The 17,500-nt window shown below is 44.7% G+C and overlaps 2 protein-coding genes across 6 annotated transcripts in view; one reads left to right on the top strand and one right to left on the bottom strand.

Moving 5' to 3' along the window:
- Positions 1-10,326, top strand: part of ahrra (aryl-hydrocarbon receptor repressor a) — a 45,642-nt gene extending 35,316 nt beyond the window's left edge. For 3 of the 4 annotated variants that reach the window (XM_082184524.1, XM_082184523.1, XM_082184522.1), the window contains exons 7-9: positions 5,127-5,260; positions 6,005-6,201; positions 6,809-10,326. In XM_082184524.1, coding sequence (XP_082040650.1) covers positions 5,127-5,260; positions 6,005-6,201; positions 6,809-7,646 — 1,169 coding nt within the window. In that variant the 3' untranslated portion in view covers positions 7,647-10,326. The remainder of the gene's footprint in view (positions 1-5,126; positions 5,261-6,004; positions 6,202-6,808) is intronic. The other variant, XR_014210021.1, reaches the window with a different exon arrangement.
- pigm (phosphatidylinositol glycan anchor biosynthesis, class M) lies at positions 10,327-17,059 on the bottom strand. Of its 2 annotated transcripts, none has more exons than XM_082184525.1 (5): positions 16,717-17,059; positions 12,132-12,649; positions 11,682-11,958; positions 11,133-11,294; positions 10,327-11,048 (listed from the first exon to the last, which is right to left on the bottom strand). In XM_082184525.1, exons 1-5 carry the CDS (start codon positions 16,867-16,869, stop codon positions 10,884-10,886), a joined length of 1,275 nt encoding a protein of 424 aa, XP_082040651.1. In that variant the 5' UTR covers positions 16,870-17,059; the 3' UTR covers positions 10,327-10,883. The 2 variants fall into 2 exon arrangements, with proteins under 2 accessions (XP_082040651.1, XP_082040652.1); XM_082184526.1 differs by having other exon boundaries at positions 11,133-11,234.
- Positions 17,060-17,500: the final 441 nt, after the last annotated feature.

The following is a 17,500-nucleotide window of genomic DNA, read 5'->3' as shown; positions in this document are numbered from 1 at the left end:
AAACACGGTTCACACGCCAAACACATATCACACGCTAAACATGCTAAACACAGTTCACACGCCAAACACATATCACACACTAAACATGCTAAACACGCTTCACACGCATCACACGCTTCACATGCCACACACGCAGAACACGCTTCCCATGCCTCACACGCATCACACGCATTACATGCTTCACATGCTTCACATGCAGCACACGCTTCACACGCTAAACATGCAGCACACGCTTCACACGCATTACACGCTTCACATGCCTCACGCAGCACACACTTCACACGCTAAACATGCAGCATACGCTTCATATGCATTACATGCCTCACGCGCTTCACGCGCTAAACACGCATCACACGCTTCACACGCCTCACACGTATTACACGCTTCACATGCCTCACACGTAGCACACGCTTCACACGCTAAACATGCAGCACACGCTTCATACGCATTACACGCTTCACATGCCTCACACTCTGCACACGCTTCACACGCTAAGCATGCAGCACATGCATTACATGCTTCACACACTTCACACGCTAAACATGCAGCACACGCTTCATACGCATTACACGCTTCACATGCCTCACACTCTGCACACGCTTCACACGCTAAGCATGCAGCACATGCATTACATGCTTCACACACTTCACACGCTAAACATGCATCACACGCATTACACGCTTCACATGCCTCACACGCTTCACACGCTAAACATGCAGCACACGCATTACATGCTTCACATGCTTCACACGCTAAACATGCAGCACACGCTTCACACGCATTACATGCTTCACATGCCTCACACGCAGCACACGCTTCACACGCTAAACATGCAGCACATGCTTCATACACATTACACGCTTCACTTGCAGCACACGCTTCACACGCTAAACATGCAGCACACGCTTCACATGCCTCACGCAGCACATGCTTCACACGCTAAACATGCAGCACATGCTTCATACGCATTACACGCTTCACATGCCTGACACGCAGCACACGCTTCACACGCTAAACATGCAGCACACGCTTCACACGCAGCACACGCTTCACACGCTAAACAAGCAGCACATGCTTCATACACATTACACGCTTCACATGCCTCACACGCAGCACACGCTTCACATGCTTCACACGCAGCACACGCTTTACATGCCTCACACGCTAAACATGCAGCACACGCTTCATACGCATTACACGCTTCACCTGCCTCACGCGTGCTTCACACGCTAAACATGCAGCACACACTTCACACGCATTACACGCTTCACATGCCTCACACGCAGCACACGCTTCACACGCTAAACATGCAGCACACACTTCACACGCATTACACGCTTCACATGCCTCACACGCAGCACACGCTTCACACGCTAAACATGCAGCACACACTTCACACGCATTACACGCTTCACATGCCTCACACGCAGCACACGCTTCACGCTAAACATGCAGCACACGCTAAACATGCAGCACACACTTCACACGCATTACATGCTTCACATGCCTCACACGCATTACACGCTTCACATGCCTCACACGCAGCACACGCTTAACACGCTAAACATGCAGCACACGCTTCACACGCATTACATGCTTCACATGCCTCACACGCTAAACATGCAGCACACGCTTCACACGCATTACACGCTAAACACGCTTCACACGCATTACACGCTTCACATGCCTCACACGCAGCACACGCTTCACACGCTAAACATGCAGCACACACTTCACGCATTACACGCTTCACATGCCTCACACGCAGCACACGCTTCACACGCTAAACATGCAGCACACGCTTCACACGCATTACACGCTTCACATGCCTCACACGCAGCACACGCTTCACACGCTAAACATGCAGCACACACTTCACGCATTACACGCTTCACATGCCTCACACGCAGCACACGCTTCACACGCTAAACATGCAGCACATGCTTCATACACATTACACGCTTCACATGCCTCACACGCAGCACACGCTTCACACGCTAAACATCAGCACACGCTTCACACGCATTACACGCTTCACATGCCTCACACGCAGCACACGCTTCACACGCTAAACATGCAGCACACGCTTCACACGCAGCACACGCTTCACACGCTAAACATGCAGCACATGCTTCATACACATTACACGCTTCACATGCCTCACACGCAGCACACGCAGCACACGCTTCACACGCAGCACACGCTTTACATGCCTCACACGCTAAACATGCAGCACACGCTTTATACGCATTACACGCTTCACATGCCTCACACGCAGCACACGCAGCACACGCTTCACACGCAGCACACGCTTTACATGCCTCACACGCTAAACATGCAGCACACGCTTTATACACATTACACGCTTCACATGCCTCACACGCAGCACACGCAGCACACGCTTCACACGCAGCACACGCTTTACATGCCTCACACGCTAAACATGCAGCACACACTTCACACGCAGTGGCGGATTTAGCAATTCGGGGGCCCAAGGCGAAGGTAGGTAGGCTATGGGCCCCTCCCCCATCCAATCTTTAAAAGAGAACAAAAGAAATATGTACCGACTGAATGGTGGATAGGCAGGTAAAGCTAATCTATGGGGAAGTAAAAGTTAGAGAGGAGAAAAAAACGTTTCCTTTAAACCCTGCATAAACTTCTTTACTCCTAAACAGAAACATGTTACAATGTTTACATGGTATAATTTCTGGTGAGCTATGTTTTTTTGTTTTTTTTGCTTGACAAATTTCACCATTTCAATTCAATTCTTGTGATTTGATTCAATATTGACTCATTTGGGTAAATATTAGGTAATGTTTCACAAGATAGGCGTTACTTTTTCTCAAGAAAAAAAAAAAGCCCTATTGGCTGGTATAATTTAAGGTTAAAATAAGTAATATAGTACACATATTTAGCCAAATACTCTCTATAGCTTTTTTTCTAGCCAATTAAATGGCTTTCCTGAGGTAAATGTTATGTGACGATTGTTCTCCAGCTGTTTTACCTCTTTCCGCGGTTGAAAAACACTTATTAATCAATATTATGAATGAGGAATATACATTTCGGTAAGTTATACTGTATCTTTCAACATTGTTATTTCGTGTTTATTTACTATTAGCAAGAGATGATCAGTTCACGTGCCGCTATAGGAATCTGTCACGTCACATTAAAACGGCAAAACGGTATTTATTGTTTGAATTTCGTAATAGAATTGACAGAATCTGAGAGCTGAGATTTTTTTAAATATTATGATTCATAAGTAAACTTCTCAGTTTTGCCTGTCGATCTCCGTGTCCTCTTTGCTTCACGATTTTTCTGTGCATTGGACGTTGTTGTTGCTGATCTGTAAGTTATCCCCAACAGTAGCCGTAAAAAAGTGTGTCATCTTTGGCAGCGTTCCCAAATACTTATCAGAGTCTTTTCACTTTTTTCTTTTATTTGAGCCGCTTGGGTAACTTCGAAACTTAAAATTTTCGCGTTTAGACTCGTCTTGCTCGGTTTGTGTATTTCCCAGTCCTCCTGTTACTGCGTGTTGTTTATCTTTCGCGCCGCGCACCTTTACAGACTTTTTTGCTTTCCTCCCACTTCTTCCTTTTTTCAGCACCGCTTGGGTAGCTAGCTTCGCTTCATTTTTACTCTGTCTACTACTCTGTACACTCTGTCTGTCACTCTGTACACTCTGTCTGTCAATCACTTATTTTTCTCCGTCAGTTTTTTGGCACAGCAGATCACTTTCGCAGATGCGCAGTAAGTGAGATAATGGAATAGTCCAATGTAGTGAGGCGGGGGGCCCCCTCCTGTCTGCAACACTAATGATTTGATGCCATTTTTCGTAAATGGAGTTTTAGGAATATATAAATTAAAAATAAATTTAAAAAAAGCATAAGTTAATAGGGCATTTTGGGGGCCCCTAGGTAGCTCGGGGCCCAAGGCAATTGCCGACCTTTGCCTAATGGTAAAGTCCGCCCCTGTTCACACGCATTACACGCTTCACACGCATTACACGCTTCACATGCCTCACACAGCACACGCTTCACACGCTAAACATGCAGCACACACTTCACATGCATTACACGCTTCACATGCCTCACACGCAGCACACGCTTCACACGCTAAACATGAAGCACACACTTCACACGCTTCACATGCCTCACACGCAGCACACGCTTCACACGCTAAACATGCATCACACACTTCACACGCATTACACGCTTCACATGCCTCACACGCAGCACACGCTTCACACGCTAAACATGCAGCACACACTTCACACGCTAAACATGCAGCACACACTTCACACGCATTACATGCTTCACATGCCTCACACGCATTACACGCTTCACATGCCTCACACGCAGCACACGCTTCACACGCTAAACATGCAGCACACGCTTCACACGCATTACATGCTTCACATGCCTCACACGCTAAACATGCAGCACACGCTTCACACTCATTACACGCTAAACATGCTTCACACGCATTACACGCTTCACATGCCTCACACGCAGCACACGCTTCACACGCTAAACATGCAGCACACACTTCACACGCATTACACGCTTCACATGCCTCACACGCAGCACACGCTTCACACGCTAAACATGCAGCACACGCTTCACACGCTAAACATGCAGCACACACTTCACACGCATTACATGCTTCACATGCCTCACACGCATTACACGCTTCACATGCCTCACACGCAGCACACGCTTCACACGCTAAACATGCAGCACACGCTTCACACGCATTACATGCTTCACATGCCTCACACGCAGCACAGGCTTCACACGCTAAACATGCAGCACACGCTTCACACGCATTACACGCTAAACACGCTTCACACGCATTACACGCTTCACATGCCTCACACCCAGCACACGCTTCACATGCTTCACATGCCTCACACGCAGCACACGCTTCACACGCTAAACATGCAGCACACGCTTCACACGCATTACACGCTAAACACGCTTCACACGCATTACACGCTTCACATGCCTCACACGCAGCACACGCTTCACACGCATTACACGCTTCACATGCGCCACACACGTGTAAATGACTGGAGCCAGACTCAAGCCTGTAGTGCTGATGTTCAACCGCTCATGTTTGTCTTGTAGGTGAAGATTTTGTGGTCAGCTCGTTGTTTGAGTCCGAGGAGGCGGGTGGTGTTGCTCCAGAGTTCTCCTGCTTCCTGAACCGATGTTTTATCCTGCGAGTTCGCTGCTTACTGGACAGCACGTCTGGATTTCTGGTGAGAGATTCCTTCAGTTTAGAGGCCACAGATAAATTACTTTGTGTGACTCACATGTGATCATAACCCTCGACTGAACAAGGACTTCTTCTAGATTGTTTTCCATGAGATTTTTCCTTAAATTATTCCACTGAGAGAAAAAATCCAAACCATGTTGATGTTTTGGCTGCAGGTCTCGAGTCTCCGCGTGTGATTTGGCTTTGTGTCCTTTAGGAGTGTTTGCTGCACATAAACAAGGCTGATTCATAAGAAGGTTGTAGTTAGACAGATGCTTGTGACGTTCATCTCAGAAGACGTTACCACACCCAGGACTGGGTTCCCACTGAAGCTTAGCAGGGTTGAGTCTGGTCAGTACCTTGATGGGAGACTCCTGGGAAAACCAGGTCGCTGCTGGAGGAGGTGTTAGTGAGGCCAGTAGGGGGTGCTGTGGTCTGTGTGGGTCCTAACACCCCAGTGTAGAGATGGGGACACTACACTGAAAAACTGTCCTTGGGAAGAGACAGAGACTCTCTGTGGTCATTAAAATCCCCATGGCACTTCTCGTAAAGAGTCACGGTATAACTGGCCACATTCCCTCCATCGGCCCTGACCAGCCTCCTGATCCTCCCCATCCACTGTGTGTGTGTGTGTGTGTGTGTGAGAGAGAGAGTGAGTGTGTGTGTGTGTGTGTGTGAGTGTGTGTGTATGTGTGTGTGTAACACCGCTCATAACCTGTGCTCAGACCTGAAGTGTGTATGCTTGCAGACGATGCAGTTCCAGGGCCAACTGAAGTTCCTCCAGGGCCAGAGGAGGAGGACGGTGTCGGGGGCGAGTCTCCCTCCTCAGCTGGGGCTGTTCTGTGTGGCCGTGCCCCTCGTGCCCTCCAGCGCCGAGGCGAAGATGAAGACCAGCCTGATGAAGGGCAAACACAAGAACCCTGTTCTCTCCTCGCTAGATCACACGTAAGACTCTTTCCTTTCGCTCTAGGTTGGAGAAACGTTCACTGTTACTGTTAGTGCTACACAAATGTACATTTTAATCACCTTTTGAAGTTTAGTTACAGTGCAAACCCTGATCCTGCTGAACTGAACTCAATAATGAATCTGTTGTCTTCTGTAGAGCTGCTTTACAGATTCAATTTAATGTCTCATAATTGATGAATTTTGCAACACTGTTATTTTCCCGTTTATCACTGTGAAGCGCTATAGAAATAAAGACTTGACTTCGACCTAGACACTTTCCCTTAATGAAATTGCCTACAATTTGGAGAACATAATAGTTGTTATAATTACTTTATTTTGGGACCAAATGTTATATTGCACAAATGTAGGAATGATGGAGTTTTGACGGAACAATTTCTCCCATGAATGTGATTGAGGGAATTTGATGCATTTTCCTTTACAGATGCGATTCGCCACAGATTAACAGGATCTTCTCTTTTCTGGTCCATCCACATCGACTCTTTAGGGTTCAGGATTTTAGAGCTTTAGAGCTTCAGCCTGATAACTCAAGAGGTTTATGGTTGTGGTTAGTGCTGATTCATAGTGTGTGTGTGTTTGTCTCCGGCAGTGACAGAGACGATCCTCTCAGACGGTCACACATGATCCCCTCCAAAGACAACATGAAGTGCCGGATTGACGCTCCGTACGGGCCGGACGAGCCTCTGAACTTCTGCAAGTCTGTGTCGAGTGTCCCGAAGCTCCAGAACCTGGACTGTGGCGTGTGGCCCGTGAGAAGCTCCTCGGCCCGCTCGGGTCATGGGCTCGAGCTCGCCGCGAGGAAACACACACACTACGGGAAACCGTATCGCCCGGGGCCCGGATACTACAGCACCAGGGCCGAGGCGTTCGTGCCGAAGACGTACGGGAGCGTCTCACACAACGACTACGACCCAGACACCATCAAGAGCGAGAGCTTCTGCTACGCCGGTCCCGGCGAGGGCTTCGACACACACCTGGTGCCGGAGCCGCCCATAAAGGTGGAGCAGGACTCAGACTCGGAGAACGGCTGTGACGTGTTCGGGCGGTACGCATGCGGCTTCGAGATCGTGCCGATGAAAGCAGAGTCGGTGTACGGCGAGATGTTCTCCTGTCAGCGGATGAAGGGAACGCCGTACGGGAGCCCGTATCCCAGCGCTTACGGCGGACCGGCTCGGCCTCTGAAGTGTGTGCTGAACAGAGACTCGCTGAACACACACGGGCCTCTGAACACACACGGGCCCGACGCCTGCGCTGACGACTACAGAGGGTTCGTGCAGCACGACTATAAGGCGGCCTATGAGTTCAAAGGGCCCAGGCTCCTTCAGGCCATCAAGCAGGAGCCGACGGATCCTCCAAACTGGAACATGATGAACAACTGTGTGATGAGCAGCGCAAACAAGACCAACCCGTACGCCTTCATGCAGTAGCGCTTCATTAGCTAACCTAACCCTAACCCAATCCGTACGCCTTCATGCAGGAGCGCTTCATTAGCTAACCTAACCCTAACCCAACCCGTACGCCTTCATGCAGGAGCGCTTCATTAGCTAACCTAACCCTAACCCAACCCGTACGCCTTCATGCAGGAGCGCTTCATTCGGTCCTCAACCCTTCTGGAACTGGTTCAAACCCACAAACACTCGCTCTGCACTTGTTTTCCAGCACAAATATCTAAACATATCTAAATATCTAAATCAAAATATATTTACTGGAGAAGCAAAATGACTGAAGATGTTAAATCTTGTTTAATGAAAAATGTATCAAGATTAAGTGAGTTTGTGCTTAAAACAAGAACTAATATCTGCCAATGGGGTCAGAATAAAGCAAGAAGTGCCGCAAAGCCGTGATTTACAGTCAATTTAGCACAGCTAAGGGGCGTTGGTCTAAATCCACTGTAAATCACGGCTTCAAGGGGCTGATTGCTTTTATAAAACGGTAAAACTCCATAAAAATATTCATTAAAATTTTTTATTTTATTCATAAAATAAACACCAGCAACAAAAAATATAATGTTATAACACATTTATTACTCCACCAAGCAACACATGCAGCAACAAAGCATCACAAACGGCAGTTGCGCAGTAACACTAATGTGATGCGCTCACAGGTGTGTGTGTTTCCTGAGTCATTTACAACGGCTTCGAATGCGGCTCAACCAATCAGAATCAAGGACCGGAACTATCCGGTTTATAAAACTCGTTTTCTTTTTGAATTAAGATAATTTTTCTGACTCCACTGGCAGATATTTGTTATTGTACTAAGCACAAACTCGCTTCATTTTGATCAGTATGTCAGAAAACAAAACTTAATATCTAGTGTAGTCATTTTGTTTGTATCTTGATTCAAGAATGTTTAGATATTTCTAGTGGACAAACAGACTAAACCCCTGAATAAGAAAAGCGTCTCTGTCAGTTTCAGGATGTGGTTTCAGTGCTCAGAGGTTTACAGTTTGTTCGCTGAGCTTTCATTATATTTTAACTTCTATGCAGTTTTTATATAGTCAGGCTAATATTTCTGTTCATGAAACATGGACAAGGATAAAATTACTAACATAAAAATGAGAAATAAAAGAACAATTAAAATAATAAACATATGAGAGCGACAGTCTCTCATGCTTTCATCTGAAATGCCCTAGATGCACATTTATATTGAGGAAAAGATTCATTTCAAGGGTTATTGAGTTTATTACATCATTTCAATCATTGTTATCCAAACACTTGTTTTATTAAAGCATTTTGTTTGCATGTTTATTAAGTATTGAAGTATAAAAACTGAAGGATTTCATCTGAAGTTTGTTTTCGGATATCGGCTTATATGACTCCATATTTGGACAGAAATATTCTTCTATCTCATAAAATAGCCAAGAGGTGAAAAACACCTGACTAATATGTTGAAGCACATCAGTAACAAAAAATATTCAGTTATAATGTCAAATATTTAGGCTTTTAAACATTTTAATGTTAAATTCACTTCAGCATTGATAATAATGCCAAACGTTTAATGACGTGTTTAAAGGAGAACGGCTCTAAAGTTCTGAGTTTGTATCTACGACTTTGTATAAAACTACTGTTTCACCTGCGGTTTCACAGACCAGGCTTAATCTAGTCCCAGGCTTAATCTAGTCCCAGACTTAATCTAGTCCCAGGCTTAATCTAGTCCCAGACTTAATCTAGTCCCAGGCTTAATCTAGTCCCAGGCTTAAACTAGTCCCAGGCTTAAACTAGTCCCAGGCTTAATCTAGTCCCAGACTTAATCTAGTCCCAGGCTTAATCTAGTCCCAGACTTAATCTAGTCCCAGGCTTAATCTAGTTCCAGGCTTCATCTAGTCCTAGACTAGTGTTTGAGCCGTTCTAATGGAAAGCGTATTTTAAAATATGTCAGTGGCATTTTTTTTGTTTCAAGACACAAATCAGTAATGTTTTTTTTCTAAGGCACGTTTATAAAATTTACTTAATTGAACTAAGGCCTAATCCTGGCTTAATCTAAGCCCTGTCTGTGAAACCGGGCCTTACCCCTGGTTTCACAGACAGGGCTTAAGACTAGTCCTAGACTAAAATGTAAGTCTGAGCTGTTTCCACTGAAATAAACTTGCACTGACTGATCTTAAAAATATATCAGTGCCTTTTTAGTTTTAAGATGCACATCGGTAATGTTTTTTTTCTAAGCATGTTTATAAAAATTACTTAAATGTCCTAATTGATCTATGGTCTAATCCTGGCTTAGTCTAAGCCCTGTCTGTGAAACCGGGCCATAATGTATTTGTCAATAAGTAAAGCTAATAGTAATAATGCACTTGCACTACTGGGACTCGTTCAGCAAACCGATGTCATTATGACGCTCCGCTGTTTGATGAGAGGCTTTTGTGGAAGGTTCATTTGTATCAACAATTTGTATTTATTGTTTAATAAATATCAAAGGCCTTTTGCACTTTTTCAGGAAGGGTTTTAACACGACGTTTTGCCACTGGCATTCAATATGGACAATAAATATTAACAGAAGATGCAATAATGTTTTACACAAGTTTGTAACTGCAAAGCAGCAACAATCAAATATGGGTCTTCCTGTTATATTTATTACTTTTATAGAAATAAAAATCTTGTATGACAAAAAGACCGTGTTGTAGTATTTTATGATGAACAACGGCAGAAAGAAATATTTCCATTTGTGTTTCACAATTCAGATTTTCCTTTTTCATTTGAAAACTGTGCCCAGCATTTTGGATAAATGTCCACCAGAGAATATATTTAAAGCTTAAAACCCAGTTCTTATAAGAGACAGCATCTGAAGATGATCCAGTTTAAACCCCGGCTACTGCCAGTCAACACGCACTCCTATTGGTGTGACATCATCAGCAGGGCGGAGCTTCTCTCACACAGATCTGCCCTGCAAACACCTCAGAAACGGCTCATTCATTCTCATGATCACAGAGCATTTACTAACATTAAACGTAAGTCCAGTAAAAGTTCTGTCCAGAGAGCGACTGACTCTATTAACTGTAAAGTTTAAAAAAATGCAGCACTTCTAGTCTCTGTGACTGTCAGATCATCAGATCTCTGGCGACATCTAGTGGCCTGGATCAATGATCTGCAGCAACACGAGGAACACTCCTCCACATCTGTACATCTGATCACTGCATTAGCATTCTCCTGCGTTCTCACACGCGTCTCTCAGTCTGTCTTCTTCTGCTGAGCTTCTACGGGCCTGTAATGGCAGATGATCTGTCCCAGTATGAAGGAGTTTATCAGGAGAAACAGCAGACCGGCCATCCAGACGAGAGTAAAGCTGTTCCGGCCCTCGAACTCCAGGGAATACGCTGGCGATAACCAGAGCGCCTGGACGAGAGGAACATCACAGATGAAGACTCACGCCGTCAGGAATATATATATATATATGAGGAGATGTTCATATTCCCTCACCTGACCCACAATCCACAGCAGCACCAGCTCGAGGCCTCGTCTCCGGCCCAGCGTCAGGCGCGGCACGACCAGCGGCAGCAGACACAGGTACCACAGGAAATACTGCACACACACACACACACACACACACACGAGCCTCAGACACAGGTACCACAGGAAATACTGCACACACACACACACGAGCCTCAGACACAGGCTTGAGTGAGAGACTCCCGAGCCGAGACATGACCTCATGAATATGGGAGGTTCTCGTACCTGTGAGGTGTAGTGTTAGGGTTAGGGTTGGTGATTCCCGTACCTGTGAGGTGTAGTGTTAGGGTTGGTGATTCCCGTACCTGTGAGGTGTAGTGTTAGGGTTAGGTTGGTGATTCCCGTACCTGTGAGGTGTAGTGTTAGGGTTAGGGTTGGTGATTCCCGTACCTGTGAGGTGTAGTGTTAGGGTTAGGGTTGGTGATTCCCGTACCTGTGAGGTGTAGTGTTAGGGTTAGGGTTGGTGATTCCCGTACCTGTGAGGTGTAGCGTTAGGGTTAGGGTTGGTGATTCCCGTACCTGTGAGGTGCACACCTTGTTGAAGCTGACGAAGACGGCGGTGTGGAGGAAGCAGCAGAAGGGCCGGTCGGAGCGGAAGGCCAGCGAGGACAGCAGAACCAGCAGCATCTGCGGCACGAACAGCACCAGCGCCAGACTCCCGCTCCAGTTCCCGCTCCCCGTCCCGCTCCCCTCCGCCGTCAGGTACAGCATGTAGAAGTACGGAGAGAAGTTGTGCCGGATGTCTCGGCGAGTCAGGTGGTACAGATACGCCTCGTGGAGGAAATCCCAGCCGTAACTGAGAAACACGAGACAGAACTGATCGTTATATTAATATATTCCTTATGCCAGAATGATAGTGCAGTGACTGTGAAATAATTACTGGATGTCTGGGAATGATGTACAGACACAAGTGAAAAATGAAACGGTCTATATTGCATCCCTGCTCACATTGGTGAGGTTTTAACATACATGCAGTAGAAGGTTCCGTTCAGAGCCATGAACACGGATCCGGAGACAGCAGCAAACAGCAGCAGATCCCTGTTGAAGAGCCGGATGAGGTTCGGGACCAGCCCTCGCTCCCGGGACGGGGCCTCGGCCAGAGAGAGCGCGATGGGCAGCGCGTACGTGAGCGGGTAGATCTTCATGTGGACGGAGAGGCCGAACAGGAGCGCGGCGGCCGTGAGTCTCCGGGACTCCAGGCACAGCAGTGTGGACAGAACCAGCACCGCTAGCACAGACTCGGCGTTCCCTCGCGTCGACACGCCGGCCGGCAGCGGGTTCAGGAGCCACAGGCCACAGCACACGAGGGCCGAGCCGCGGGACGTCCCGCGCAGAGCTAGCAGCCGTAGCAGCAGCCAGCCCGACAGCAGGTCGCAGGCGCAGAACAGCAGCTTCCCGAAGTGAGCCGTCAGCAGGACGTTAGGCGTCAGCATCAGTGCTAGCACAGGCGTGTAGCGGAACGTGGATCTGCGGTACGGACTCTCGCCCTGCAAACACACGGCACGGTCACTGACCCCTGACCTTCCTCTTTCCACCGAAGCCCATTCACACAACATAAGCCTTGGTTCAAGGTTCAGAGTTCATTACCTCGTTGTTAGACTAAACACTTGTTTTATTAAAGCAATTCGTCTGCATGTTTATTAAGTATTGAAGTATGAGAACGTCTCGGGTTACTTGTGTATGTTCTCTTTCATAGGTTCATATACGAGGAAAGATACTCTACGTGTTCAGGCGATCAGCACCACCGTTAGCGCCATCGCTACGCAGCGTCGAGTGAACCGATGAAAGAGAACTGAAGGATTATCTCCTAAAAACACCCGATTAATATGATAAAGCACATCAGAAACAAAAAATATTCAATAATAAATAATGTCATCTTTAGGCTCTTAAACATCATGTTAAATTCACTTCACCTTTTTCTCTCATCATTTTGACTTTTCAATACAAGTTAAAATCATGAGATAAAAAGTCTACATTATGACATTAAATGTCATACTCTCATAATTATGAAATAAATCGTTTTTATTTCATAATTGTGACAATTTATACCTCATGATTTACGAAAGCATGATTAGTACTTCTCATATGGCAGCATTATATCTATATAGCACAGTATAGATCTGTGGTGTAATAAATCAGCTGTGTGTGTGTGTGTGTGTGTGTGTGTGTGTGTGTGTGCAGAGATGGGCACAAATACATCAAAAAGTATTTAATTACAACAATGTCATTTCCACCACTTTTCAATTTATGTATTTTATTACAATATAATATTGTAAAACTGTTATATAAGAATATGTATCTGTCAACAACATCAGTGGCTACCTAATCATGTAACAAAATAAATCTTAATACTTCATGAACTTAATGCATTTTTATTTAAAGTTGCTAAATGCCACGAGTTGCCACGAGTTGGGATTTTTGCCTACAGTATCTCATTTTTGCTCAGGTCTATGTTTATTATAAGTCACTCACACATATATTGTAAGTAATGAACTATTACTACTTGATTTAAAATACATTTAGATCCACATCATTGGTTATTCTTATTTTTTTTCTTAAAAACTGTAGTGGTGGAAAGTGGTGGAAATGACGGTTTATGGTGGAAAGATTGTTTCTGTTTATTTTTACTTAAATTGCCAGTCCAAAATATTTTTAACCATGTATTTTATTATTTAACATATACGAGTTGAACAGTATGCCTAATAGTTTGAAAAATAATGATTACAAATGATATGAACCTGCTCAAAACATTCATATAAAGATAGATAAATAAAAATACATTTAGAGTGTACTGGAATGGTGATATATAAAGTTCTCAGTCCAAAAGCACAAATATGTCATGAGAACATGCAAATAGCGCACAAAAACAGCATATATCATGTCCAAAGCTACGCCTCTAATTTCTCAGAGGTGGAAATGACGGAGGTGGAAATGACATTTTAGCAGTTTTTCTGCAGTATTAGCACTCCCTCATGTCAGGCTTAGCTACTTTTGGACTTAGCATGTTGTTTACTCATAATAAACATAAATACATTATTTTCATATTTGTTGTACATAATTCAACTGAACAACAGCCAAGGTGGAAATGACGCTGAATACAAATACTCTGTATAAAAGCTTGAGTTACCTTGATTTATTTTCTTGTGCTGAAGAGCACATGTGCCTGAAGTTTCATCTTCAACTAATACGTCCTTTTCACTATTATTTCCATGATTAACAGCATCTCATCTGCTTGTCTAAAAGCCTGCGCTGACCAACTGGCCCCAGTCTTCACGCAGATCTTCAACAGATCATTGGAGCAGTGTGAAGTTCCCTGCTGCTTCAAACGCTCCACTATCATTCCGGTTCCCAAAAAACCTAAAATCACTGGACTTAATGACTACAGACCTGTCGCTCTCACGTCTGTGGTCATGAAGTCGTTTGAAAGACTGGTGTTGGCCTATCTGAAGGACATCACTGGACCCCTTCTGGATCCCTTTCAGTTTGCTTACAGAGCAAACAGGTCTGTGGATGATGCAGTCAACATGGGACTGCACTATATCCTGCAACATCTTGACAGACCTGGGACTTATGCACGGATCTTATTTGTGGACTTCAGTTCGGCCTTCAATACCATCATCCCTGATCTTCTCACAGCCAAACTGACTCAGCTCTCCATGCCATCCTCAATCTGTCAGTGGATCTCCAGCTTCCTGACAGACCGGCAGCAGCGAGTGAGACTGGGGAAGCTCACATCCAGGACCCTCACCATCAGCACTGGCGCCCCCCAAGGGTGCGTTCTCTCCCCACTGCTCTTCTCCCTGTACACTAATGACTGCACTTCTAAAGACCCCTCTGTCAAGCTCCTGAAATTTGCAGACGACACCACCGTCATCGGTCTCATCCAAAATGGTGACGAGTCTGCTTACAGACTGGGGGTTGAACAGCTGGCTGTCTGGTGCAGCTATAACAACCTTGAGCTGAACACGCTCAAAACAGTGGAGATGATTGTGGATTTCAGGAGAAAATCCCCAGCACTCCCCCCTCTCACCATCATGAACAGCACTGTGGAAGCAGTGGAGTCATTCAGGTTCCTGGGCTCTACCATCTCTCAGGACCTGAAGTGGGCAAATCACATTGACTCCATTGTGAAAAAGGCCCAGCAGAGACTGTACTTCCTTCACCAGCTGAAGAAGTTCAATCTGCCACAGGAGCTGCTGATCCAGTTCTACTCAGCCGTCATTGAGTCTGTTTTAAGCACTTCCATCACTGTCTGGTTTGGTTCAGCTACCAAATCGGACATCAGGAGACTACAACGGACAGTCCGGACAGCAGAGAGGATTATTGGTGCCCCCTGCCAACCCCCCAGGACCTGTACTCTTCCAGAGTGAGGAAGAGAGCAGGTAAAATCACCACAGACTCCACTCACCCTGGACACCCCCTGTTTGAACTGTTACCGTCAGGACGGCGACACAGATCACTGGCCACAAGAACATCCAGGCACAGGAACAGTTTCTTTCCACAGGCCATTTCCCTTCTGAACACTTAACATGCCCCCCAAGGCATATGCCTGCAAGTGCAATACTCCCACTGTCTAGTGCAATATTCTCTTAACTCAGGTGATATTTATATTTATATTATTCATACTACTCAAAATACTGTAAATATGTTCATAATCTGTAACATGCACTAGACTCCCACTGTCTAGTGTAATATTCTCTAACTCAGGTGATATTTATATTTATATTATTCATACTTCTCAAAATACTGTAAATATGTTCATAATCTGTAAATGTTTATTCAGACTAAACCCAACTGTGACCCCTTTTTTTTACTTTTTATACTATTTTTATTTTTTTTATTTTTTTATATATTTTATTCTTAGAATTTGTATTACTATGTTTCTTTTTGTATTTGTATATGTGCACTGGAAGCTTCAGTACCAAGAAAAATTCCTTGTGGGTGCAAGCACACTTGGCAATAAAGCTCTTTCTGATTCTGATTCTGATTCTGATTACCAAGTAAATAAAATATTTAAGGTGGATCTATTAAAGTGGATTTTGTTGATGGAGGTGGAAATGATGGAAAACCTGGGGACAGACTTATTTCATTCCAAAAATAGTTTAAAATTATGATATACATATGGAATTTCGATGGTATGATATTATTTTATTTGTCCTTAAGACAAACATGTTAAAAAATATTTTTAAATCGATCCTTTAATATAATTTTCTAACATTCAAAGAGGGCCAGTCTGGGTTGGGGACAAGCATAAAACTGCAAAATCTGCTAATAAACAGCCATGCAAAAGCATTTTTAAAAGAAAAAAGGGGAAAGATTTGGTGGTTACTAGGATGTTGGAGCATGAACTTCATAAGGACAATTTATTTTTGCACTTGTTTGTTTATTTATTTACAAAAAAAGGCCAAGGACACAAAAGTGCCTGTAGTTGGAGAATCACCCATATGCAAAATAAAACTATATATTTAAATAAGTATTTTAAATACAAATTACAGTCTCTAATACGTATTTCAAATACATGTAATTAAAAATACTGCCTCTGTGTGTGTGTCACCTGTGTGATGAATCTGGACGCGTCAGTGAACACGTGATAATCCACATCAGTGTATTTGAGCTGCAGATTCTGATCCTGATAAACACCGACGCACAGCAGAACTAAGCGGATCAGAACCGCGGCGCTGAACATCCCACACACCCGAACATCCATCACAGTCTCACACACACCAAACAAACAAACAAACAAACTATACAAGACGGAACGAGTCGAGCTTCCTGAAACCCATACAGCGGCGTCTCGAACCCACGTGACTGAAGGGCAGGAGAGACTGGCCAATCAGAGACGAAACTCCGCCTCTTTTGAGCTTCGCGTCATTTTCCTCTCAGTCATCCGTTTCTGCGCTGTAAGGTGTGTTCGACATCGGCTGCGGCTGGATGTAACCGATCGGCGAGAGTAGCCGCGTGCAGGCGGGGAGGAGCTGCAAACGGAGACGTGAAGTCGGACACTTTCTGGTTCCCGTAGTGACCGCTCACGTGGTGTTTGCATACTTTACCACAGCTGCAGTGAAATAAATGCAATATTTGCCAAATAATACACAGATGTTTCATTTCATGAGACATGTTCATTCAATACTTTATGTACTGCTTCATACAGCGTCTGTTTGAACAAGAATAAAGTTCAACATAAGCAACTATCAATGAAGTGGAGTCTACGTTTTTTAAGCAGTTTTAATTTGATAAACATGACACAATATAACATGACAACGACATGAAAAGAGTGTTCACTGTTATAATAAACTGATTTGAGAGCATTAGAGGAACTAAAGGTGTTCGAATAAACA

Source organism: Leuciscus leuciscus (genome assembly GCF_965113295.1).
Source record: "Leuciscus leuciscus genome assembly, chromosome: 11".
NCBI classification, from domain to species: Eukaryota; Metazoa; Chordata; class Actinopteri; order Cypriniformes; family Leuciscidae; genus Leuciscus; species Leuciscus leuciscus.
The sequence above is the reverse complement of the archived record's forward strand: the minus strand, read 5'-3'. Positions and strand labels throughout refer to the sequence as shown.

Excerpts from the sequence above, each read along its gene's own strand:
- pigm (XM_082184525.1), bottom strand. The coding sequence starts at position 16,869 with ATGGATGTTCGGGTGTGTGGGATGTTCAGCGCCGCGGTTCTGATCCGC. Across the intron at positions 12,650-16,716 it reads CGTCCAGATTCATCACACAG|GGCGAGAGTCCGTACCGCAG; the intron begins GTGACACACACA and ends GTGTGTTTGCAG. Across the intron at positions 11,295-11,681 it reads ACAAGGTGTGCACCTCACAG|TATTTCCTGTGGTACCTGTG; the intron begins GTACGGGAATCA and ends GTGTGTGTGCAG.